Genomic DNA, 26,291 nt, shown 5'->3' on the forward strand with positions numbered 1-26,291 from the left:
CTGCCAACATCCCTTCCATTTCCTAACCTGGCTCCAATATGTTGTAGATCGCTCATCTTCGTATTGCAGTTAAATAAAGCAGAGGGGTGAAGAATTGGGAAGACTGCTTTGTATTTAGGAAAATGGTCTGTGCAAGAAATCATGAGTCCTAGACTTCCCTCTTCCCTCTTTATTAGGATGGTGTTTCTCAGAGTATTTCCAGTCCTGATTTACTTGTGGAAAGAGTCACTTTACTGGACTCCCACCACCCGCTAAGGTGTGATGGTGTGATCCACATTCCCTAAAATCTTGTACTTACAGCAGTGTTGCTATACGCACCTCTAGAAAGAAATGCTTTGGGTTTCAGCAACTTTCATGTTTGTTTTCTCTTATGATAGTATTCAGTTCTTTTATAAGCCCAGAACACTCTGCAACTCTTTGATATTCTTTGAACACTTTATACTTATTACTGTATTCATAACACAGTAAATTTGGGAACAGTGTTGTCTTCCTCAAGTCATACCTTGTTAATAATCAGTCATTCCATAAGCTAAAGTATGCTTCCTAGGTGAAAAATTATGTCTTTTTATAGGAAATTAGGAATTCACTTCTAATGGAAATATCATTAGATTAATTACTAAAAATGTTTTCCCAAAAAATCTTTTGTATTGGATATAAGATTATATTGGTTGTCATCTGAAAGAGTTGTGATGAGAGAGACCACGTTCTTTTATTTATGTCTAACAAAATGAACAAAGAGTTATTTGAAGACAAAAAGGATAAAGGGTGGGGAGGAAGAAAGAAAGAAAAAGGAAGGGGCTGAGGGAAAAAAATCCCAAATTGCTTTTTAAACAAATCATAATATACATATTTTTAGTGGTTTTGAACATTGGATAGTTTTATGCCATGAATCTGAAAATGCTTTAAATTGTATGCAGTTATCCAGACAAAAAGTATTTGCTTTTTTTTTAAACAGCTGATTTTAAATTTTGAGAATCTAAAGCCAACACTGCTGTAAGTTGTGATGTGCTCTGTAATACCGAATAGATGGGTTTATGGGCTTTTTTGACTGTTGGATCTGAAGTTATTTAAATACATATATATGTTTTATCGAGCAATATAGATTCTAAAAAGTGATAAAAGGTATATGTAATTACTACTACTTATTCTGAAGAGATTGTTGTATCTTCAGGTATCTAGCAATTTATGACTCAAATTTTGCTTTCTTTTTCTCAGAAATTGGACATTCAGTGTTTGTTTCCCTTGTGCAATGCAGAAAGAAATAGGAATCAACTGTTGACAAAAATGGATTAGTACCTTATTATCTCATTATTTCATATCCTTATTATCTCAGGAACACAGAATGATGTGAAGCTCAGTATAGTATCATACGAATTACCACTTACTCCATGTGTGAATTTGGGAAATCACTTAAACTGCCCCTGCGTTAGTTTCCACATTTGGAAAATAAGGTTGATGATACCTTCCCATCTCTTCAATATTCATAAATGATTTAGAAGTTCTGAGATAAAAAGAGCTGCAAATTTTTAATAATTGCTATTCATGGAGGCCATCCTGAAGCTGGTTTGAAAATTATGAATGCATAATTATTTTTAAAATCATATAGGGAAAAAGGAGCAACAACAGTAAAAAATGAATAGAAACCAAAACTCGAACTGAAAACAGCTAAGCTATAATTAACTTGATCTAAAGTAACTAAAGAGGTTTAAAATATTTTTTTTTAGATTGAACTTCAAAATCACAGCTAAGATCTTAAAATAACAGAAGCAGAGCAATCATTTTGTATTGTGTTTATGCCAAGCATAGCACATAGGGTTTGAGCCAATAACTTCAACATCTAAGTGCCAGAATAATATAAATAAAACTAAGAAAAATAATATTCATGTGAAGTCTCAGTGATAGTTGCATCCTTTATGTTTTTAGCTTAGTATCTATTCTTGTGCATATCTTGACAATGATTTGACACATGCGGGAAAAGTTTATTTTTATATTCTTGCCAAAACACGCAAAATAGACCTGTCATCTTAATTTTGAGTTGCTGTGGGATCCTGTTTGATATATTTATATCAGATTTATTCCATTTAAAAATATGAAGTACTGGTAACCTAACAAAGGCATTTCAAAATATGAAAGAGTTGTGCCAGAATTCATGTCAGTCATTTCCCTAAGCTACTTTATTCATAGGATACATAGAGTATGATAGTATAATATAGTATATAGATTAAGTTGCATTATCCTCTCATAGCTTCTTGACAGAACAGTTCTATTCAAGCAAAATAAATATTAGTATTGCTTGTACACTGTGTTAGAAACCATAATAAAAGAGAAATTTAATTTAGAGCATCTTTGCCTACAGCAATGTAGAAATATCCACCAGATAGCTTTTCCCTCTGAAGTACTTTAAGCCAAGCCAAAGACCACTGAAGACAAAGGAAGCATTTTCCTTCATTTCAATGACCCTTGGAACAAAGCCAGAGTATAGAAAATAGTATATAACAACAGTATTTGTGTAACACAGAAAATTGCTGGCCATTATACTCAGATTTTTAAAAAATACTATTTGATATCCATATCCCAAATGAAATATAATTGTTCATAATATAACATTTACAAGTTTAGTAATGCTGTTTATACATAGCAAGCCCAAAATGTTTCATAGAGAGTATTTATTCTTTGTTTCAAAGGTATGTCACTATTGAAACAGATTAACAAATCTGTTCAAGTTTTTAAAAAATACTAGTTGACTGATGCATAACACAAAATATAGGACACAAGTTAAATGTAAGTTCTAGTCCCTTCACATTTCATTTGCCTCCATAACTGTCCAAATGAATATTTATTAAGAGAGAGAAAGAACTACATTGGAAAAAAAATTGCTTTGCACTTTGTTGAGGTCCCAATTTATCCTGGGAAACTGTGTTTTTGCCCCAAACTATTGCATCAAACTGGCATCTACACAGTGTTTGTGGTGTAACGTACATCACAAAAAGTAACTGCTGATTATCACCACAGAAATTAAATAAGGAAAACATTCTTAAGAACATGGTTGGTTAAATTTTCCACTTTGAAAGATTTGCAATTATGGGTTATCTAAAGCGGACACCAAATAACAGAGCAGCACAACAAATGGCTGCCCGCTCTCTCATACAATTACTTCAGATTCAGTAAGTATATAAACACCAGACTTCAGCATCGTTTCTCAAAGAGGAAATGAAACTAGCAAATAGAAAGTGTGCACTTCAGGGTATAGACAGAGACAGTGGATAGCCAGTGAGTTGCCCTATTGCTCCTAAGCAGCTCTGCAGAACTTTGAAGAAAACACAAGTGCTTCAAAGTTCAGTAGGTTAAAATATTTATTACTTGATTTGTAATAACAGAGTAATATAAAACACTGCAGAAAATGCCTGTAAAATTGGCAGGAGAAATAATGAACTAAAGCCAAATTCTGACCTGCAGGAAATGGATTCAGTTACACTGACTTCAGGGGAAGCGTACCTAATCACACTGGGTCTGAATTCATCCATAAATCTTTGGCATTGCTTTTGGTGGTAATAGTTTTGTTCTAGTTATTAATAGGATCTGATTCATAAATTCATAGGACATATTTTGGATTGCTTAAAAGCTGTGGACCAAATTACTTCCTACAGTAACTCTGGTTTAATCAATAAAACAGAAAGGTCTAACATGGATTTAATCTTGAATTAATAACATTTGTTGGTCCTAATAAGTAAATTTAGTATCTGTTTTCATCCAAATTTGAATGTAATATCCATGACTAACCTGAAGTGAAGACTCAACCCGGCTCATTTTAAATCAGGAAAAGTGAAAGAGCGGTAAGTGTTTGAGCAAGCTATAAGCTGACCAATGGCACAAAAGCTGACCAATGGCACAAGAATAATGTAGACCTTTCATATACTTCTGTGTTAAGAACAAAAAGTATACCAAAGAGGCAGAAGAACCACACTCCCTGACTGTCAACTTACAGCACTTGAATTGGCCCCACCTTTATAGAAAGCATCTTTATGCCTCTTTGACTTCTTAGGAATCAAAAGCATCTCTGAGCCAGATGATTGTATCTCTGTGCTGGCTCCATGCTGGAAGTGGTCCAACTTCTTCTCAAAAAAGACCTTAAACTGTCTCCTTTGCCTCCCTTGTGTGAGCACATTCAGACCTCCCCCACGATTGCTGAATCATAGCCCTGTAGAACCACAGAACAGCCCAGGTTGGGAGGGACCTCAAAAGATCATCTAGTCCAACATTTTTTGGGACTGGGAGCCTAGACAAGATCATCTAGCACCCTGTCCAGTTGCATCTTGGAAACCTCCAGTGATGGGGACTCCACATCTCTGTGGAGATCATTTTCCAGTGAATAATTGTCCTCACTGCAAAAAATTTCTTTCTTCTATTGAAATGAAATCTCTCCTGATGCAACTTGCACCCATTGCCCCTTGTCTTCTCCATGTGGCTCCTTGTAAAGAGAGAGTCTCTGTCCTCTTTGTAGATGCCTTTTAAGTACTGGAAAATTGTGATGGGGTCCCCCCTGAGCCTTCTCTTCTCTGGGGAGAAGAGACCTAATTCCTTCAAGTCTTTCCTCATAGGGCAGGTTCTCCAGCCTTTTGGTCATCTTCGTGGCCCTCCTTTGGACACTCTCCAGTCTTTCTGTGTCATTTTTTAATTTTGGGGACCAGAATTGGACACAATACTCCAGGTGTGGCCTTAAAAGCACTGAATACTTGGAATGATCACGTTTCCATCTCTGCTAGTAATGCCCCTGTGGACGCAGCCCAGGATCCAATTCACCTTCATTGCCGCAGCAGCACTCTGCTGACTCATGTTGAGCTTGTTGTCCACCAGGACCCTAGGCTCCTGATGATGAAAGCATCAAGGCTGCTCCTCAGCCACACAGATCCTAGCCTGTACTGGGCTCTTTGGTTATTCTGACCGAGGTGCAGGACTTTGGATGTGTCCATGTTAAACTCCATACAGTTCTTGCTTGCCCCCTCAGCCTGTCCAGGTCTCTCTCTAAGATGGCTCTCCCTTCTGCCCACATCACCACCCAGTTTAGTCTCATCAGCAAGCTTGGTGAAGGTGCTTTCAATCTCATCTTCCAAGACATTTGTGAAGGTATTGAACAGTGTGGGGACCAGGTATCGATCCCTGGAGGACCTCACTTGTGACAAGCTTCCAGCCTGAGTGAAAACCATTGATCACCACCCTCTGAATTGGCCTGTGAGGCAATTTCCTACCCATCTTACAGACCACACATCCAATCTGTATCTTGCCAGAACTGTTCCTTGAGTTGGTGCTTTCATGGCTCCACATTGTGGCTCCTCTCCTCTTCCACCCAACCGCTCAACACCATTACGTTGACTGGATGTCCCTGCACTTCCTCAATGCCCTAGTTGTTTTGCTAGAATTAGAAGAATTTTTCAGTTTTTCCACTTTTCTGCTTCTTTTCATAAATTGATTCTTGTGGCTTGAGTGGTATTATTGAGTATGACAACTCTTTTTTGAACATATTTCAAATAAACGCAAACTTACTACTTCTCTTCCTGACTGTATACTCTGCCTCGACAGTGCTGATGAGAATAAACTACATACAGATTATGAAAAAGTGGCAAAATAAGTTGTGGTACTCCCTAAATAATGAGCTAAGAGTGAGATAGACATGGAAATTCCTTTTCTAATTTGTGGTAGGATTGATCATGCTTTGTTTCTTGCTGCTAGAAATGCTTATACATGTAAAATGTTGGCTTAAGTAATAGTATTAATCAATTGCTTCTATTCCCTCTATCAACAAGGTAATTTGCTGTTTTTCTGTCCCTGCCAGAATGTCATCCTAGTAATTCTAATTCTGCAGCTATGAAATGTAACTGGAAACCACAACAAATGATATTGTTGTGGCATGACATTGCAGAAAGCATTCATGTACTTTTTCTCCCTTTTTTATCAGGCATTTGAAAAGAAATATTTTTTGTGTTCTATCAAAATGTTTAAAAGTCTACTAAAAATTTGTAGGCTGACAATAAGGAAAACTAATGTAAAATTACATACAGAATAATTTATTATTTCATGAGGAAAAGAGATGACAAAATAATTTTCCTGTAAGTTTGCAATGTCATGTGAAGTTTATATATATTTGGGTTTACTTTGTTTTCTATTTAGTGACATACCAAGTTCACACTTGCCTACATTGTATTTTCATATTATTCATTAAAGCAGGATTTCTTTTGAAAGGCCGATGGTAGAGAACAATGTAATACTCAGGAAAACCCAGTTTTCCACCAAAATCTGGCTTTGCAAATTCATTATATCCTGATGTTTCTACTGCTCTCCTCTCCAGTGCTATACCTGGCCATTACAGAGGAACTGATTTTCATGATCATGTAAAAGGAAAATCAAAGCAGAGCATCAATTTTCTTGAGATATTTCAGCAATTAGACCACGACTGTTGACCGTTGCATTATTGGTGTTAGATTCCTGCACAGTAATACGCTATCTCCTAATTAAACAACTGCACAATAATTTAACTGATAGGAAATGGCACATCTGGACATCCATCAAAGTTATTTGATATTTGGATCCAGCTGACATAAAAATGTAATGTAAAATGAAATATTCCTGATGCTCTATGTCTAGATGGTATAAATTCATCAAAACAAACATGAGCATGACAGCTAGATACTTTTCTAACTTGTTTTGACAATCACATTATTATTTCAGTGGAATTACATGCTTTCAAGCTTTCAACGTGTGATGTGTGTCAGTTGCAGGACTCCTAACACCAAATTAAATTTTAAAATAATAACCTATAGAAGTTTTGATTGTCAAGTTTTTACTTGAATCAAGTGTTCTTCCATCTTTTTTTTTTTATCACTTGAGATCACCAATACAGCATATATGATTCTTGATAAGCCCTTTGCTTTCAACAAACCACAAATTAGTGCTTTTAGTTTCCATTTATAAAACTAAACCCATGAAGCGTCATTACTCAATATGCATACAGACCTTTTCTTTGTCCAATTTAGCACTATTTTAGGACTTGATGTAAAAAATGGCAGCCTATAATCAATTTAAAAGTGCCTCTGTATCATAGGTTACTTCTGCAATTGAGACATCCTTTCTTTAAATTGAATGTGAGACTTACAATCTTTAAAATTCAGTTTTAAGATAAACATAGCCAAATCAGGCTCATCTTAAGATTTTCTTGTCAGATGATCAAATTAATATCTAAAAGTAACTTTTCCAGTTTTAGTTATTTTTAAGACAAATATATGACTATGTAAGAAGATTAAGTGGTAAAATTATAATGATATTCTAATACGGTTGCAACTGGGATTACTCTTTTATAGAATAAGGGTGTATTCTTCTGTTACAGCACTAACCGTTTCCCAAGATATGTAGAAACAAATCAGAAAAAGTCATTATTATTTCAGAATAGGTGTCCCCAAAGAGAGTTAGGATTGTAATGGTGCTAATTCATGCTTGACCTTCTAATCTGCATACCTACCTGCAGACAAACATGAAGTCAATCATAAAAGACAGGTTGGAGTGTGATGCTATGGTGTCCGTAGGACAGTGAATTGCATTTTTTTGGAGCATATCCTTGAAAGAAAACTGAAACTGTTTCCAAGATTCTCTCTTAAGAATGTGCCTTTGGGCAGTCTTTTATCATAACCCAAGCGAAGTTTGATTTTTTCTGACCTTTTACCCTCTTAGGTTACTTCCTGACCTTTTTGGAACCAGTAAACAATATCACTGTAGTCCAGGGGCAAACAGCAATCCTGCACTGCAAAGTAGCAGGAAACCCATCTCCAAATGTCAGATGGCTAAAAAATGATGCTCCAGTGGTTCAGGAGCCAAGACGAATCATCATCAGAAAAACAGATTATGGTTCGCGTCTGAGAATCCAGGATCTGGATACTACCGACACGGGATACTACCAGTGCGTGGCTTCAAATGGGATGAAGACGATAACGGCAACAGGAGTGTTGTTTGTAAGGCTTGGTGAGTTCCTGGCTTTTCTAATTACTCAGACTGCTTTATAGACTAGGTATTAGTTTTCACAATAGCATAATGAGAAATGAATTTGATGTTTTAAGAAGAATTCTCAACACGAAAGGAAATAAATAAAGCCATTGCCTGGGGCCTCTCCCCAGCACAGAACTTCTCAGTTGAACTCGATACCCGTTTACTGGTAATAAAAGAAAGTAAATACAGATGGAAAGGTCTGTAAATACGTAGCGAAGAAAAAATTTTAAAGAAGTGCCAGTATAAAGTACAAAAAGGTAACATTTCATTGCCTGGAGTTTTCACTCTACTGCTCAGCTCAGTCTGTAAAAAAAAACTGAAGAGAAGAATGAGAAGCCACTTTCTACGTGATGTTCATAGTGGGCCCAGGCCCATCCTTCTGAAATATCACGTCTGTACTGCTACATGAAGCCTGGCCTCAAATTCTGCCCTTTGACAGCTGAAGGTACACTACACCTTTCAAGAAGTACTTATACTGCATTTTGAAGACTTAATCATCCAGCCTGGAAGGCATCTAGTTTGCTTCTGAAGCAATGGGAAAAAAAATTCTAGAGACATTTTCCTAAAATTTCTTCTAATTTTGTGATGAAAATAGCTAACTCTGCAGTTTAGTATTAGTGATTCATTAAGTGCTGGGTATCGGACCTTGTTCCCACTGTGACAAAGGTTAAGAGCATGCCCTTGTCATACCATAAACTCTGATAATAAGGCTCAGGTGGGGCTTGTTAAGAGGTAAGTGATGTGTCAGGATAACACATTGTCTTTTTAGCAGCCTATGTTTTTATGGCAGGACATATTTTCTAACAAAAATTAAGTCCACTCAAGTTGCTGCCTGAGCAGACAGAAAATTCATGTGATTTTTATTTGTGGCTTTGAAAATAGCAATATATAATTATGTGCAGGAACGCAGAGGGTTTTGTTTGAGATAAACCTTCCTTAAAGAGACAGTTTCCTTTAGATTGCTATTGACTTCTTTAATGCTGTTGTCCTTGAGCCAAACTTGCCAGCAATGTTTCTTTGTTTTATGTTTACAGGTCCAACAAACAGCCCAAATCACAACCTTCAGTAAGTACTTTTTGGAAAATTACTTAATGTACTCTGACCAATTTTGTTCTGTAAGAATTTAGTTCATAAACTCAGTAAACACTGCCTGCAACCACAGTGTGCTTGCTAAAAATATCTAATTTGAGCAAAAACTCACAGAATGGATGAAGCTTTTTCAGACAGGGATAGCATTGTGTTTCAGTGGGTTTTGGTTTGATCGAATTTTCTTGAGCAACTTCTGCTTGCTTAGTTCATATTTTGGACAAGCAAAATACCACAAGTCATGATGTTTGAACAGTAATTGTTTACAGGGCAAGTATGGGCTGGAAGAGTGGTTAAAAGTGAATGGGTAAAATGCTTAGGTTGCTGCGGTTGTAAGTTTACCCATGTTATATTATTATAACTTGAAAAGTCAGATAAAACAAGACTAGAATCCTGTCTTTGAGTGGCTAGGTAAAACCTGTGTTTGTTAGTGTCATTTTGACTTTGATGGTGATTTGGTGATTTTTGTTAGCTGCCTGGGCTCACTTGCTGATCCAGTCATAAGGATGAATATAGATCAGTTCTGTTTCATCATTGTTGCTTTATGTGTTAGTTTTAATTTAAATACTGAGTATTGTATATTTTCTTGATACAGATTCTGCAGTTGATTAATTAATGGAGTGAGGAGTGCAGTCTGAGGCCTTTTTAGGTGTTAATGGCATAAAATTAGTGTTGGTGATAGACTAATTAAAAATAAGAGTAAAAGCAAATCTGTAAAGACTCGTGGATGCTTTTCAGAAGAACATTATTGATCATGGTTTCTGATCTCTGAACTCCGAATGGCTTCAGTGGAAACACTTTAAATAACTGCAGTGGGCTGACCACTAATCCATCCATCTTGCATGTACCTCACTCAGTCATATACAAAAATAATACCACATGGTACACATTCTTGTATTTTATATGCACAGAAAGTGTAAATTAATTTAAAGGATTTCAACATTATAGGGATTTAACAAGTTTTCATATTTTTCTTAAAATTGATTGCTAACTATTAAGATTAAAAACAACTGTTCATGACAGAGTACAGAAAAATGTAATTATTTTTGTAATCACTGAAATCCTACTTCAGATCTTACAGCACTTTAGAAAACTGTTATGCACCTGTTCTACAAAGGAGAAAAATAGTGAGATACCAGGAAGCTGTGTGATCTTTTATGAGATCAGAAGGCAGAGACTGGTACAAGAGACAGAAAACTTAAATATGCATAGTGAAGTGCTGACAGCTGTTCAAAGAACAGTTCTCAAATGCAGCTGAAGAGTAGCAAGCTCCGAACACAAGGTGAAAAGCTGGGAACCAAGTTTTACATTGATTCACTTTTTATTATTGAGTAAATAATTAATCTTATATCTTTTGGTTTCCCTAGTATTTCCCAAACTCTTCTCCTGTACTGAGCATTAACTTATTAATAAAAAAATTACTATATGTGACACATATTTCATAATTACATGCCCCCTCCCCCCCCGCAAACTGGAAGTGAATTAAGGTTCCAGAGCCATCTTTCGTTCTGGTTTTGCCTAGGTTTTGAATGCTTGACTATTCAACCTTTGCTGGTTCTGAACTCTAAGTTAAATTAAAGAAAGAAATAACAAAACAAAACAAAAAATCCTGTCATTTGGATTATGACACCTCTAAATTGGTCTTGTACCAATGGTACCATTGGTGGTGGACCTGGAAGCAGTAGTGTGCCATCATTGTTTTGGACCTGCCATTAAAAGGTGAAGAGAAGAGTACGCTGCTGGTAGAGGTTTTTTTTTTTATTATCCACTAGTTTGAAGAGAAAGCTGAAACTTGAGAAAAACAAGCTCAGGTCAAAGTTCTAGTGAGATGTCATGAGGGACTTATCATATGAGGTCCAAGAGTTTTCAGGGATTACAGATCTTTGCCTCATTGTATGCCTGCCCCTGTTTCAATTTTTTTTCTGTTTCCTACTTAACCAGGTTTTGCCCACCTTTCCAAAGTTCCTATACTTCCTTGTGATATTGTCTTTCTTTTTTTTCTCTTCTTGTGCCTCACAATTTTCCCCATGTTCCTCTTCGCCATGCCTCCTACCTAGTCCTTCAAATAAAGTGCTGTAATATGGCGGTATTATTTTTTTCTTTTCAGAAACTGATTATGAGTTTTTTACTGAATATTTTGTATCAAATCGTGCAGCACAATTTGTAAGCCAGAAAAAAAGGAAAGGGGAAAAAGGCGAAAGAAATACCTAACTGCTTGGAAGGAGCCTGCATGGAACAAAGGGCTCTTTCTGTTTGCTTGCTGTACAGCACAGTCTTGTGTTGAGCCACCCGAGAGCTGTTTCTCCTGGCATTAACGCTTCCAAAAAGACATGCTTCAGTGGAAGCGCTGAAACCTAAAACCATTGTAACTTGGTTAAAACTTTACCTAATGAATTATTAAGGGATAAAAAACATTACCTATGTAGATACCATCTAGTAAGGTATTTTTATGCAGTCCATGTGTTCTGCTGTGGATTTCTAGAAATTATCTACAATTAAAGATTGCCAGACATCAAATGTGCATTAGGCAGTGAGACTTGCCAGTGCAAAAAAGGGCCCTGACCTTCAGGTAATGAAGTTGAGACACTTCCATAAAAATCTAGAAGTAAAAATTTTCAACCAAATACATAGTCTTAAACCGGTGTGGATTTTTTTGAGAGGGTGGAGAGGTCTTTATTTTCTGTGAAGGTCCGTATCTGTAAAAATTTCTAGGGATTTTTCAATAGAAATGGAAAATATCCAAATTACTTTATTTATCAAAAGTATTAAAATTATTGAAAGTATTAATAGCTAGTACAAATTAATTTGCAAAGGAAATAAAATCAAAACACAGTCAGAAAACTAGTCTCTGACCAGCCTTTGCTGTCCAAAGGATTGTGCTACTAGAGGACTGTTCTATTAGAGGACAAGTCAGCTGGTTGAATCCTTTCTTCCACTGCATAATGCTATTACCTTTTATATCATTAACATTATTACCTTTTGGCCTTCTAAAGAGAAACATTCTGTCTGTTCAGAAAGGTATGAGTGTATGGAAATAAAACAAATGAGTAGCAAATGCTGGAGAATGTTTTTTTTTAGCATGATTTAAAATTAAGCGATGTTAAAGACACTTAAAGTCTAAAACTAGGAGGGCAGGAACGGTTGCCTTCCCTTCTAGAGGTATTGCTCCTACAAGATAATGTCATTTTAGAAGGCTACATGGTCTCTAGTCTAATGTATTTTTTTCTAGAATTGAACAGTTAGATTGAATTTTGTCCATTGGGCAAATTCCTGTTTTGAAGCTGTTCAGATTTCTCATTAAGGCTGTGACTGTAGTGGTTCCACCTTGAAGGGAACTTGGGATGGAAGATATTTGACAGTTTGTTGGCTCTAAGGGCTTCTGGAAAATCTGATGAGGCTTTAGCAGAAGTGAAGAAGGCACAACAGAGTACAGGCAGAAAGATGTAGCTATAAATTCAGCACTTGCCAAGTGTAGGTGAACAGAACTGGCTCTGTTGCCAGTGCTGCACTTTTCCCCACATGACCTTTCTGCAGTCTGCTCAGGATGCCAGGAGGTGAACATCTCCTTCCAGAGCCCTGTGCAGGGGAACTGGGCTTTCTAAGAAACTGTGAGAAGTTCCTGTTTTATCAAACTCTGACTAAGATCAGTTCTGAGTTTGCGGTTACTGATGCCTGTATGCTGGAAAGAGAAACAGGTGGGAAGAAACACTGTCATCAGGTAGAAATTGTCATTACTTTAGGGAGGAATTTTTGAGGTATTAATCATTCGGAATAAATTTGCATGCTCTCATGCCTTATTTTCTTCAGGTAGTTTGGGACAACAGTAAAAATTTTAAGATTCAGTCCATTGAATAAAAGTGATGAAGCAATTGCATTGAGAAAAAACCAGTTCTTTCAAACAATGGAAAACAGAATGTCTTTAAAAACTAGTAACATGTCTGAGTTAAAACTCTGGTGAGGAACCCTGAGGCTGGGATGGGCAATTTATTCTCTATGGGTCTGCATATCCCATGGCTCTTATCATATAGCCAAAGCATATCTCTTCTGTGACCCCAAAGGGGGCCTTCTGCATGATGTGACGCAGTTTTTTGATGGGGGCAAGTATGTTTTCATCATGTGACAGATCTCCATGTAATTATAAGGTGGAAAAGGGAATATGGGGCCTTGGGAAAGAGGGCGGAAAGGAGTGGGTCATCAGAGCACTCCACCCTGAGGCCACCTCCCTGCCCATGGCTGGGGTCTTCCAGGTAAAAGACAGTAGCTGTAGGGGCAAATAGTTTTGTAAACTGGATCTGTCTGGCAAGCCAAAGATACCCAACATCATGTTAAAAAGGAAGAATACTTTCCTTACCGTCACACAGCAGCACCACTGGTATCTTCCTCCTTTCCTTGGGTGACGTGGCAAATACTCTTTAGTCTCAGTGCAGTTCAGCCACTGATAACAACATTTTTAATCTTGTAAATTATACAAGATTATCTTAAAATTCACATAAACAGATGTTTTTATAACCAATACAAGGTTTCCTCAACTCAGAAGTTACAGTGTTTATTCAGGCCCATGAGGACCAGGTGTTCAACGATGGGCCTCCTCCAGAACAACATGCACGCCTTTTGTTTCATCAAAATATACACTTGGCTGAGATGACCATATTTGAAGTATATATATTTTTCTAAGATATTTGTGGTAACATGTTGAAGTTACAGAATAAGCGCATACTTTGTGTTCTGGTTTCCTGTTTTAATCAAGGAAGAAGAAGGATTTTGTGATTAAAACACTGGACTGTAATTTTAGAGGTCTGGATTCAATTTCTGGCTGTGCTCCTGTCTCCATGTGTGATTGCAGCAAGTTGTTTAACCTTTGTCTCTCCATGTTTTGTACATCAAATGGAGATGGTCAATCTTGGGAATTTTTTGCCTTCCTCTAATATGGGATCAGATCGCTTCAAAATGTTTAGGGTACATTCTCTCCCCATAAAGCATGGGATGTTATTCCTATTTTACAAATGAGGAACTGAGGCACAGATTATCTCGGGCTGGTCTACATTAAACAACATGTGTTTGCCTTGGCAGATTTCCTGGCTCCCTGACAATCCAATTTGGGGATCTGGCTGGAACATGCTGCAATTCCCTCCTAGCCCCTGTGTGTCAGTTTCCTTTTTTCTTTCAAGAGGGGGGGGGAGGCTGTATTTCACCCTGGTGTGGGGCTGGGGCTCCTTTCAGGGAATTTTGATGCACAATCTCAGATCTGCTTCTGGGTCCATCGGTTTAAATGTCCTTTGACAGTCGCTCAGGCTGAGACAGGAAATTTGTAGAGGAAGGAGGGAACTGAAACCAAGGCTGCACTAAACCATTTTACATACTCTTTTCTCTCTTACTTATTTTAGAGTATAATTTTTCAGTACCATGATTGTTTTTACTCTAGCTATGTAGGATACAGCTTAGTAGGGCTCATAACCATACCGTGTCACAAATAATATATAACTAAAAATTACACTCTGGTCTGTCCAGAGTTGTAGAGTACACTCAGAAGAAGCTGACCCTCTGTCTTGTAATGGAAACTGCGAAATTTTTATCCTAATCTTACTTTTGTGTTTCAAAAATGTAATTTTTCTCATGAGGAACCCAGAACGTGTGTAATTCAAGGCAGAGTTAAATACCGGTGGAAGTCCTGGTTTGGGTTGCTTTGCACCACACCAGATCCCAGCTTCTTCCCACACTACATTATTTCTTCAGCTTTAATCCTCCACTTAAATCTTTTCTAATCACTAGTAAATAAATGATGAATGATCTAATGCGTTTTATATTATTTAGTGATAGAAGTAGAAATTCAGTATGTGCTTACAAAATTGACTAATTTTAAAAGCCAGATGTGTATTTAAACTAATATGCATAGCATCTTGGACTAGATGTAAGTGTCTGTATTCCTGCAACTTGTTATCTGGGGAAACTATTGCAAGTGGTAGTTTTTTTCTTTCCTTCAAAGGAAGGGAAGAACAAAGGAAAGAAGCAGACAGGGAATATAGAAGAAAGGATAAGAGTTTGTTTCAATCTGTTATGCTCACTAATCCATATTGTTCAGAAACCTCCCAAAACCAAAGGGAAGCCAAGCATATGCAAAGGTGTTGTGGTTGAACCCCAGCTGGCCACTGAGCACCACGCAGCTGCTCGCTTACCCCCCTCGGGTGGGATGGGGGAGAGAATCAGAAGGGTAAAAGTGAGAAAACTCGTGGGTTGAGATAAAGACAGTTTAATAGGGAAAGCAAAAGCCGCGCACACAAGCAAAGCAAAACAAGGAATTCCTTCACTACTTCCCATTGGCAGGCAGGTGATCAGCCACCTGCAGGAAAGCAGGGCTCCATCATGCGTAAGGGTTACTTGGGAAGACACACGCCATCACTCCAAACGTCCCCATCTCCTCCTTCTTCGCCCAGCCTTATACGCTGAGCATGACGTCATATGGTATGGAATACCCATTGGCCAGCTGGGCCAGCTGTCCCGGCCACGCTCCCTCCCAGGCCCCCATGCACCTGGCAGGGCACGGGATGATGAAAAGTCCTTGACTGGCGTAAACATTACTTAGCAACAACTAAAACATCAGTGTGTTATCAACATTATTCTCATACTACATGCAAAACACAGCACTATACCAGTTAATAGGAAGAAAATCAACTCCATCCCAGCTCAAACCAGGACAAAAGGTGATTAAAAGTAGATCTCCAGGAAAGCTTTACCTTCTTTGCGCTACTGTGTAAATCAAATGCCCCTAAGACTTACAGTGTAATGCAGCTACTTTGCACTGCTTTACTGAGAGAGCCTGGTTGCAAAGACAAGAATGCAGCCCTGTGGGGCTTGCCTGCTGTTGGGCAAGGTTTCCGAATACCTTAGAAGAAGCAGCGATTCGTTACACTTCTTACAGTTAAGCTAACTTAGGGTTAAATGTGAGGAAGCACCTTCCCACTTGTGATTAACAGTATTGTCAAAATACTTTTAAATGGGTTGGATTAAGCAGCGTAATGAATGTAATGCTTACCACTTTGCATTTATGTATGGGACTATAGCATGCAGTACACCAAAGCGCACAAACACTTTCCTAAGCGTCCTGCTTTCCAAAATTTAGAAATTTAGCTTGTAGGTGGATATTGAAGAAAGTTGAGGGTTTCTGTAGGGGAGAATTTACCCACAGCCTGTGTGCTGGGAGAGCCTGCTTCCTACTCTGCATAGCGGTGGCTAGGTTTTTGATAGCCAGCAGGCTATCGTATCAGGCAAGCCATAAGGTGCAATTCTGAGATGTGCAACGCACAGCAAAGAGCCAAATACAGCTCTGACTCTGTAAATACGTGACCCCAACACGCCCTCTTCCAGCAAATTCCAGAGCAGCAGGTGCTTAGGTTTCGGCAGCTCAGAGAAACAATTTGTATTAAACTACCAAAGAAGTTGCAAGCGAAATAAGACATTTGTTAATCCGTTTAAGGATATATGTAAATTGATATTCAAAGTAGTAATGGCCCTTGGGCTTTTGGCAAGTAGCTACTGCAGCTGTTGGACATCCCTGATAGAACCAGCGATCTTTAGTTTGTTTTGATTTTATTTCCTCCCTCTCTCCCTCCCCTTCTCTCCTTCATTCAGTAGCTTAAATGGCTTTCAAAGTATTTATTGTATGTCCTACAAAAGGAGAGTTATAAGTCCCTGAGACTTCCTGTCAGCATTTGATGCCACATTGAGTTTAATTAGAGTTCCTTAGGATGCTGAATAGCCTCTAAGTGCATACAAGGAAAGGGTGAATGTTGTAGTTAGGCACAAAGACGAAGGAACACTATTCTAATGAAAAGTAGGTAATTCAACAAAATGAGATAATGTTGTAACACCACACCATAAATCATCCTTTCAATTTTTATGGCTTTATGGTTAATTTTTCCCTATTTTTGTATTATTTTGTTCTCCATTTCAGTTTGAAAGAGCTGAACAAACTATAGATGCAACTAATTTAGTGTACTTGAGAAAAGGTGAACCAGATGGTACAAAATGATAAAATTTGAACATTTCCATTCATAGCTAAATAACATTAAGAGTGATAGCAGGCATTTTGTTTTAAAAAAAGGGGAAAGAAAATGAACTAAGGAAATCCGCTCTTTTAAATTGGTACTGCTCTGTTATGTCTAAAATCTGAAGTATTTGCGGTAATACTACTCTAAAATAAAGTTGCAAGAAGCACATCTCATCAGCAGTCTCATGCTCCTCAAAAAGGTCAATCATAAAGTATCCCACTTCTCATTTTTTTCAATCTGATAATAACAGAGAAGAGGCAAAGGATTACTTTAGGTGGGACACAAGCAATATTTGATATATCACAGAAACTTTGTTTTTATACATGTGTATGCACCCACATACATATACTTCCTCCCCCCCTCCCCCCCCCAAGTTTTTCTAACAGTTCAATTTGCAGGCCAGAAAGCACGTTTACCCCTGCCTCACCATGCTTCCCTTCAAGTTGAAAAATCAGTCTCTGTAGTTCAGTGGGACACTCTCAGCAGGCTGACCTGCATGTAGAAATCCTGATACTTTCATCTGACTCAGTTTTGCAAAAATACCTTGAAAAAACTCCATTTTTTAATCTGCCTAATGCCAATAAAGTAGTTCAAGATTCCAAAACAATGAGTAGAGGGGTAAAGGAATAGAACAGAATGGAATGGAAGGGAATGGAATGGAATAGAATAGTTCCAGCTGGCAAGGACCTACGATGATCATCTAGTCCAACTGCCTGACCACTCCTGGGCTGACCAAAAGTTAAAGCATGCTGTAAACAGTGTTGACAAATTGCCTTTTTTAGGGCACTGGCAGGCACAGGGCATCGACCACCTCTCTAGAAAGCCTGTTGCAGTGTCTGACCACCCTCTCGGTAAAGAAATGCTTCTGAATATCAAGTCTGAACCTCCCCTGACGCAGCTTTGAACCATTCTCACGCGTCCTGTCGCTGGATCCCAGGGAGAAGAGATCAGCACCTCCCTCTCCACTTTGCCTTCTCAGGGAGCTGTAGAGCGTGATGAGGTCGCCCCTCAGCTTCCTTTTCTCCAAAGTAGACAAACCCAGTGTCCTCAGCCACTTGGCATCCATCTGTTGAGCATCTGCCGAAGATGGTCCTTTCCAAGCAGAGAAGAAATGCCAGCGCCAAGGCTGGATCTGGAAGAGCGGGAAGAAAACCTGTGCTCGAGGGCAGCAGCATGGGGTCACCTTTCCCTGGCTGCCTTCCAGCCGGGCAGCCCCCAGCACGTGCTGGTGCCTGGCGTTGTCCCTCCCCAGGAGCAGGACTTTGCGCTTCCCCTGGTTGAACGTCGTGGGGCTCCTGCCTGGGCAGGGTACGGCCCCAGGGCGATGCAGAGAGCAGCACCAAGTCGTGACTCCGCGCAGGAGGAGGGATTTGGGCGGCGCCGTAGCGAGGCTGGGCCGGGCAGTGCAGGCTGGTAGGAGAGCAGAGCCCCGGGACGCGGGGGCAGAGGGTGCGGTGAGGAGGAGGCCGGGCCCGGGGTGATGAGCGGTGGGGCACGGGCTGGCCCTGGAGAGCCCCGGCTGGAAACACCTGCCCCGGGACCAGCTGCAGAGACGCAGGCCTGGCGCTGGGCAGCGCTTGCCTGTGGGGGGAACAACAAAATAGTACCTGGCACGCGCAGAAGGACCCCTCGGCATTAACATCCCACCCCTCCTGGCAAAAAAGCAGAAGAAAGTGAGGACAGCAACGCCACCTGCACTGTTAGTAACACTGAGACTTTTTCTGTAGATTTTGTGCATTTATTTTATTTGGATAATTGGATTTGGGGGTCTGGGAGCCCTTGAGGGCTGGCGCATGCCCCAGCTGATGGCCCAGTCCTGGCTTGGCCATCCCCCGAGGCACCCTCCAGGGTCACCGAGGCAGTGCTGGCCTCTTGTTGGCTGGAGAGGCCTCAGGGCTGCTGGTCCTCCTCTTTGGGGGTCGCCGTGCCCCCCCAGGGGAGCGTTCCCTGCCCCGGCTGGAAGCGGAGGGCCCGGGCACAGCCTCCCCGGGCTCCTCCTGGGGCTCTTCTTGCTCCGCAGGGATGGCAATGGGAGCAGAGGGGTGGCTGCTGGGACCCCCACCAACGGCAGCGGATGAGGTGCTGGGGAGCTCGTCCTTGCCGGATATCGCGGGGCTGCCGGAGGGGGCTGGGCCAGGACTGAGAGACCCTGGTTGGGAGGCAGCGGGGCCGGGGTCACCCATGGGGCTGCCCTCCCTCCCCTCGGCAGCACGGGCACCCTGCCAGCCCAGCAGACGGTGGGCCTCTCTGCGGTGTTGTTGCAAAGCAACACGTGCACGCTGTTGCACGAGTGTCGCCATGTGGTTTTGGAGGGAGTCCCCCAGCATCTGGCCCGGCAGCTCTGTATCCATCCCATGGTTGGTCAGGCTGCCCATGACAGTGTCCTCCATCATGGCTGCCTCCAACACTGTGTTGCCAAAGATCTCCTCCATCTCCTGATGGACCCAGGACTGCAGGGTCTGGAGGAGCGTTGGTTGGTTCCGGAAATTGTTCATCCAGTTTGGGGGCTGGAGGCCGCCCACAGGACGCCTGGGCACCCCTGCTGCAGCCCAGTGTCGGGGTGCTCCAGGGTGGTGGAGGTCATGGGCAGCCTCCCGCCCACGAAGTCTGGGAGCTCCTTCAGCCTGGTGGATGACGACAGCTGGTGTCACGGATGGTGTGATGACATGCTCCACATAGTCATCATCTGCCCGCACTGAGTGCAAGATGGAGAGGATCCTCCTCTTGCAGAGGGGGCACTCGGGCTTGCTCTCAGCCCACCGCAGGATGCATGGGTAGCAGAACCGGTGGAGGCAGGGCATCACAAAGCTGGCCTCCTCCCAGCTGCCCAAGCAGATGGGACAGTGCTCCTCCACCTCTGTGGCCATGCTCTCCACTTGCTGCAGAGGGCTGGGGGGAGCTGGGGAGGACAAGCCGCTCCCTCTCACTGGTGCTGCAGCAGCCGGTGTCGCGCTAGGAAGGGAAGAGAGGCCACAATCGTTGGCTGGCCTGGGGAAGAAATGCCCAGGTCCCTCCCGAAGGAAAGCCTCCCAGCTCCCCAGGGTGAGGTTTCCCCTCCCAGCTCACCTCTGCGGCTGCGAGCGCAGCTCCTGGGTGCCCCGGCTGCCTGAAGCTGGCAGGGCCGGGGAAAATCCTCCGTCGGCTCTGGGGTCGGGCACCGAGAGCTGCAACAAACAACTCCCCGAGCACGACACCAGCACCAAAGGCCTGGCTCAACACTCCAAACCTCGCAAGCTGCTCAGCCGGAGTGCGGGCACGAGCCGGCTGGCTGAGACTCGGCACCCAAATATAAACCGCGAGGGATGCCTGGTCATAATCCATCGCTTGGGGACGTCACAATCCATCACTTGGAGACATCTCAGTCCATCCCTCGGTGACAACAGAACCCACCGCTTGGGGACATGGTGACATCAGAACTCATTGCTTGGTGACATCATTGTCCATCACTTGGGGACGTCACAACGGGCCATCCTCGCCCACGGCGCTTGCCCTGGCAGCGCTGCGGCCCCAGCACACGCGTCTGGGGCCACTGCCCACTCCATCCCACCATCTCTTGTGCTTGGCATCGGTCACCAGGCCTTGGCCTCACGCCAGTCACCGAGGCCTCGGCCGTGTCTTCCCAGGGCCCCGTCAGGCCGCTCGGGCCGGGGCAGAGGTCTCCAGGCCCGTGCGGCAAGAGGGTTCACTCGGTGACACCTCGTGCCTCCCGGGGAGGCTGCAGGACAAAGTGCCACAGGCTCTGCCCACACCCCAGCACTGCTGGCCAGCCCTCTGGGCTCCCCTGCTGCCTCCCACGGGGGTCACAGGCAGCACTTGGCTCGCTCTGGCGGCTTTTCTCCTATCTTTCCCCCGAGCCAGAAGGCACAAGGGTGATCCCCGCTGCTCAGCACCATCCGGCCTCATCCGGGCACTACGTCCCATGTGGGGTCCCGCAGACAGGTTGACAAAGCAGAGGGGCTGAGGGGAGGCAAGGAGAGTCTGTGGGGCTGGGGCTGGTTCAGCATGGAGCAGAGAAGGTGTCGGGGCACCTCACAGCACACCCCGGTGCCTATGGGGATCTCTGCATCAAGGGGATGGGGACAGGCTCTTCCCAGCAGTGCCTGGTGGGAGGGTGAGAGATGTTGGCATCTCCTGAAACTAGAGAGGTTCAGGCTGGAGATAAGGAATCAAAAACAAAATCCTTGTGAGGATCATGAAGCCCAGAGTGGGTTGCCCAGAGAGGTAGTGGGATCCCTGAGCCTGGAGGTCTTCAAGACCTGAGTGGCCACGATCCAGAGCACAACTGTCACAGGCCCATCAAGGGATGCTCGCTGAAGTCTTGCAAGAGAAAGCATTGCCAGTGGGAAATACAGCAAAGGGTTCCAAAGGTGCAACAGCTTCCAGAAGGTTTTGACTTGCTGATTTCATTTGGTTCAGCAGCTTTCACAAACATTTGTTTAGGGAAGATAGGATAGAATATGATAGAATGGAACAGAATGGAATAGAATAGAATAGAATAGAATAGAATAGAATAGAATAGAATAGAATAGAATAGAATAGAATAAAATAGTTCCAGCTGGCAGGGACTTACAACGATCATCTAGTCCAACTGCCTGATCACTCCAGGGCTGACCAAAAGTTAAAACATACTATGAATGGCATTGACCAAATGCCTTTTTTTAGGGCACTGACAGGCATGAGGCATCGACCATCTCTCTAGGAAGCCTGTTGCAGTGTCTGACCACCCTCTCGATAAAGAAACGTTTCCTAATGTCCAGTCTAAACCTCCCCTGATGCAGCTTTGAACCATCCCCACGTGTTGCTGCATCCCAGGGAGAAGAGATCAGCACCTCCCTCTCCACTTCCCCTCCTCAGGAAGCTGTAGGGAGCAATGAGGTCACCCCTCGGCCTCCTTTTCTCCAAACTACTCAAACTCAGTGTCCTCAGCCGCTCCTCACAGGACATGCGTTCCAGTCCCTTCACCAGTTTTTTTGCCCTCCTCTGGATGCATTCAAGTACCTTAACATCCTTCTTAAATTGTGGGGCCCAGAACTGCATACAGTTCTCAAGGTAAGGCCGCACTAATGCTAAATACAGGATAATCACCTCTCTTGACCGGCTGGCTATGCTGTGTCTGACGCACCCCAGGATGCGGTTTGTCCTCCTGGCTGCCAGGGCATACTGCTGGCTCCTAGTGAGCTTAGCGTCAACCAGCATTCCCAGGTCCCTTTCTGCAGGGCTGCTCTCCAGCCACTCCTCTCCCAATTTATACTTGTGTCTGGCGTTTCTCCGTCCCAGGTGCAGAAGCTGTCATTTGTTCTTGTTAAATTTCTTGCCATAGATGACTGGCCAATGCTCCAATCTACCCATATCCCTCTGCAAGGCCTATTGTCCCTCAAGAGAATCAACAGCACCTCCCAGTTTAGTATCATCAGCAAACTCACCGACTGTGCATTCAACTCCTGCCTCCGGATCGTTGATAAAAATATTGCACAGAATTGGCCCTGGAACTGAGCCCTGCGGAGCACTGCTGGTGACTGGCCACCAACCAGATGTAGCCCTATTCACTACAACTCCTTGAACCCTGCCCTTCAGCCAGTTCTTCACCCAGCGCACCATATACCTCCCCAAGGAACACATGCAATGTTACCCCAATCCCCAAAATAGAAAGAGTCTGTCTTTCCTTCAAAGAAGAGTCTGTCTCAGCAGCAAGCAGTATAAGAAAATACTGTTTTGCACAGGACAAATCTTCTATCTTTCAACAGGAGGAGTGCAGACTGTCTTTTTACTTTCTTCTGTAATAGATTATAGTATATTACATAAAATCATAGAACCATTCAGGTAGGAAAAGACCCTTAAGATCTTCAAGTCCAACCGTAAAATATTACATGTTACATAAAAACATATTCTTAACTGTAAGATCTGCTTAATTATACAGGAATCTGAAACTTAGAACAAAGGCATGCTTGTGAGTGCGCTGTGTTAACAAAGTTAAAACTGTAGCGGCTTTTTGACTCTGAGCTGCTGTGGTGATATTCCCCATTTATTGTTGGTAGCTGCAAGGTAGCATGTTCGTACTGTGTTTGGCAATTAATGTGGAAAAGACAACCTTAGTGGGTAACGAAGTTTAGCTGCGTATTTTTTATTTCAGCATTAGATTGAGGAGAAGAGCGAAAAGCAAAAATGTATTACAAAGTCAATAGTTCCAAGACTCGGGCACTCCAGCAAGAATGTGCAGTGGGTGGTCACCGTACTTTTAAATTTTCTGTCATTCAGACTGACAGATATATCAATATATACAGGATCTTAGTTTTCAAGCATTAGGAACTAAATGCTGACATGCCAAACTTGGAGAAGCATTTGATTTCCTAACTGAGTTTTCTACATGTTTTGATTCATGAAGAGTTTATTAATGTTAAGCCCGATTAGATTAATTTATGGAGCTGTGGTGCTGGTACAATTGCTACTCATAGCCTATCAAGCTAATAATATTTGTGTAGCATCATGTGTGTGGCATCTGAAAATAAATTATAACTCTGACTTTGGAATGTGAGCTGTTTTGCTTTGCCTGAGATACAATGCAGTATCCGCTATTATATTGTGGGAAGATTTAAATGAAAAAATGTGACATTCAGCTATTAATTGGTTATACATAGAGAAAAAAAAGAAGAGAGAAGTGTTGGAAATGAGGTCTGATAAACATTCAGTAAGTGGTTTTAAGTCCAAAGGAAGAAAATTAAGGGGAAATTATTATTTGAGATTACATGAAGGCTGGATGGATACCCGGGCCTCCCAGCAGTTTTGGGTGATTCAGGGTGCTGTGCCCCCAGCCCCAACAAAGGGTAGCTGCAGGGCCAAAGGTTGTTCATTTCTACCCTCTTCCACTGGCTGAAGTAGAAGAGTGTCTGTTTATTTTTAATTCTTGGGAACTCCAGAGGCTTTGATTGAAACTGGCATAGAATTTCCTGTGCAGAAAAAGCTAATTTTCCTAATTTGGAAAAAATCAACAATCCTATTATGTGAAATTATGATGACACACCAGAATTATTTCATGAGTTCTGGATTCCTTAGCCATACCACCCAGACTTCAGTGGCTGGAGCCAGCCGACAGGCAGATAGCGCTAATAATAGACTGCTGTCTTCAGTATAGAAGACCAGCCCAGAAGAGGAGTCACATACTTACTCATCTATTGACAGAAAGAAATGGTGAGACACAAAAACCATTAGGTTTTGCTCCAGATTTTGGAGGACCGTGTGCTCTCCTGGTGGTAGGCCCTTTATCCCTGACCTGCCTCTTCCTCCCACTTCCATAGCCCCCAGGGCCCCCCGGGCCCTCAGCAAACTCCTCATACCATTGCCTCAATTAACCTTAGGCGCTAGCCCTGACAAGAGTGCCAAGCAGTTTTATTTTCTCACACATGTCTGCAAAGCTTGCTGTAGACAGGGTATTTGGAGAATGTATCAGCTACATTCTCGCAGGCTGGGCTGAGCACATGAAGATGGAAATGACGTAAAGGTTGGACAAATTTGGGTAGTGTTTCATGGGAACAGCAAAAGGTATGTTCCAGCAAGTCTCAGGTGTCTGCTCAATAGCAAGGGAACACGATAGCATCACAACCAAATGGCAGTTCCTTTTCCTGGTAGTGGTTTTGTTTTGGATTCTTTTTTTTTTTTTTTTCTAAAGACAAAAATGATAATTTTCTCTTACCTCATTTTTTGAACCACCTGAACCATTTCTTTTGAAGTAAAAAAAAAAACAAACCCCACAAAATTAGCTTTGGACTGTGGAAAATTTCAGCTCAAGTAAGTTCTACAAAGTTAAGAGCAGCTATGAAAACAGCCTCTAACTGTTGGGAAGTATTCACAAACTGTAACTTTCTGCAACATTGCCTAGATAAATAGTTCATATTTTATCCATAAAAAGTAACAGAGAAGTTAACAAGTGTTTCGTATTGTTGCTTAGAAGTTTTTAAAGAAGTGATTTAGTTGGTGCTGGGGTTTTCCAATAAATGGAATATGCTAATTTTTCCTTGAGACTGGAAAAATTACTGTGAAACTGACACTTTAGTATTATATGGTTATAAATATTAGATGTTTCTGTAGTTTTAATAAAAATGTTCCGTGAAAGACTTTAAATATGAACACTTGCATGTACATATAATTATATAACCAATTTATAGCTGATGCAGATAATTTCTGGCTGTTTTACAAACCTCTCTGCCATCAGATGTCTAATGTCTGTGTAGCTGAAATAGAAAAGCCACCTTTGTTATGTTAAAAAAAAAAAAAAGAAGAAAGAAGAAAAATGTTATACAAGTACAGTTATTTTCATTTTTTCTTTGGCTCAGATAGTTTCATAAGTGATCACATTTTTAATGGCATGGTCAGTTAAAACATTTTTAATTTGGAAACAGTTTTTAATTAATTATGGTTTTTAACCAATTTTTTAGAAAAGTGTCTTAACTTTTTAACCTCTACTAAAAAGCTAGGAAGCACTTTGCAGAAAACTTATATTTCCCATCATTCAAGAAAAGACCCAAAACAGAAAGCTTGAGGCACTTCCATGGAATTTCTTTTTTTGTTTTAAATTATTCCTTTGCCTTTCTTGTAACCCTCGCTTCTCTCTGGATTTATATAACTGGCTATTTTTGACCATGCTTTCTTAGTCTTCTTTTCTCTCAAGACTTTCTACCTCCTACCTGTCTTCTTGGCATACGTATAAAATTCCATCAATGGATTTTTATGAACTGAACAATAATGTAAAATTTCTATTTGTGCTTAAAATCTGCCTGTATACATAAATCAGAATGCATGAATATCTACCTGAAAACTTTAACGATTTAAAAATAAAAAAGAATTTATTATACCCTGCTTATCCCTGGTGGCTTTTATGGAGTAGGATGAGGGTTGCGCTAGGCAAGGCCGGAGCAGCTCGGCGGGAGTGGGCTGTCCTTCTCTCACCCACTCCCAGGCGTGAGAAGGGACCCCTATCCCCAGCCCAGCCCCCTTGATGAGACCCGATATCCCTCCCTCCCTCCTATGGCATCACAGACGTCAAAGCTGCCCTTTGCTCCTTCTTTCTCCCCTTGATGGCCTTGCCATCACCGCGGGCAGCCGACATGGCCTTTTAGCTCTTCCCTCTCAGTCGCT

The 26,291-nt window shown here is 41.7% G+C and overlaps 1 protein-coding gene across 1 annotated transcript in view; it reads left to right on the forward strand.

Moving 5' to 3' along the window:
• Window positions 1–26,291, forward strand: part of ROR2 (receptor tyrosine kinase like orphan receptor 2) — a 155,017-nt gene that overhangs the window by 108,431 nt on the left and 20,295 nt on the right. The window contains 2 exon segments of the mRNA XM_075136610.1: window positions 7,720–8,007; window positions 9,066–9,096. Of these exon segments, the coding sequence (XP_074992711.1) occupies window positions 7,720–8,007; window positions 9,066–9,096 (319 nt within the window).

The sequence above is a fragment of the Calonectris borealis genome, chromosome Z (genome assembly GCF_964195595.1).
Source record: "Calonectris borealis chromosome Z, bCalBor7.hap1.2, whole genome shotgun sequence".
Lineage (NCBI taxonomy): Eukaryota > Metazoa > Chordata > Aves > Procellariiformes > Procellariidae > Calonectris > Calonectris borealis.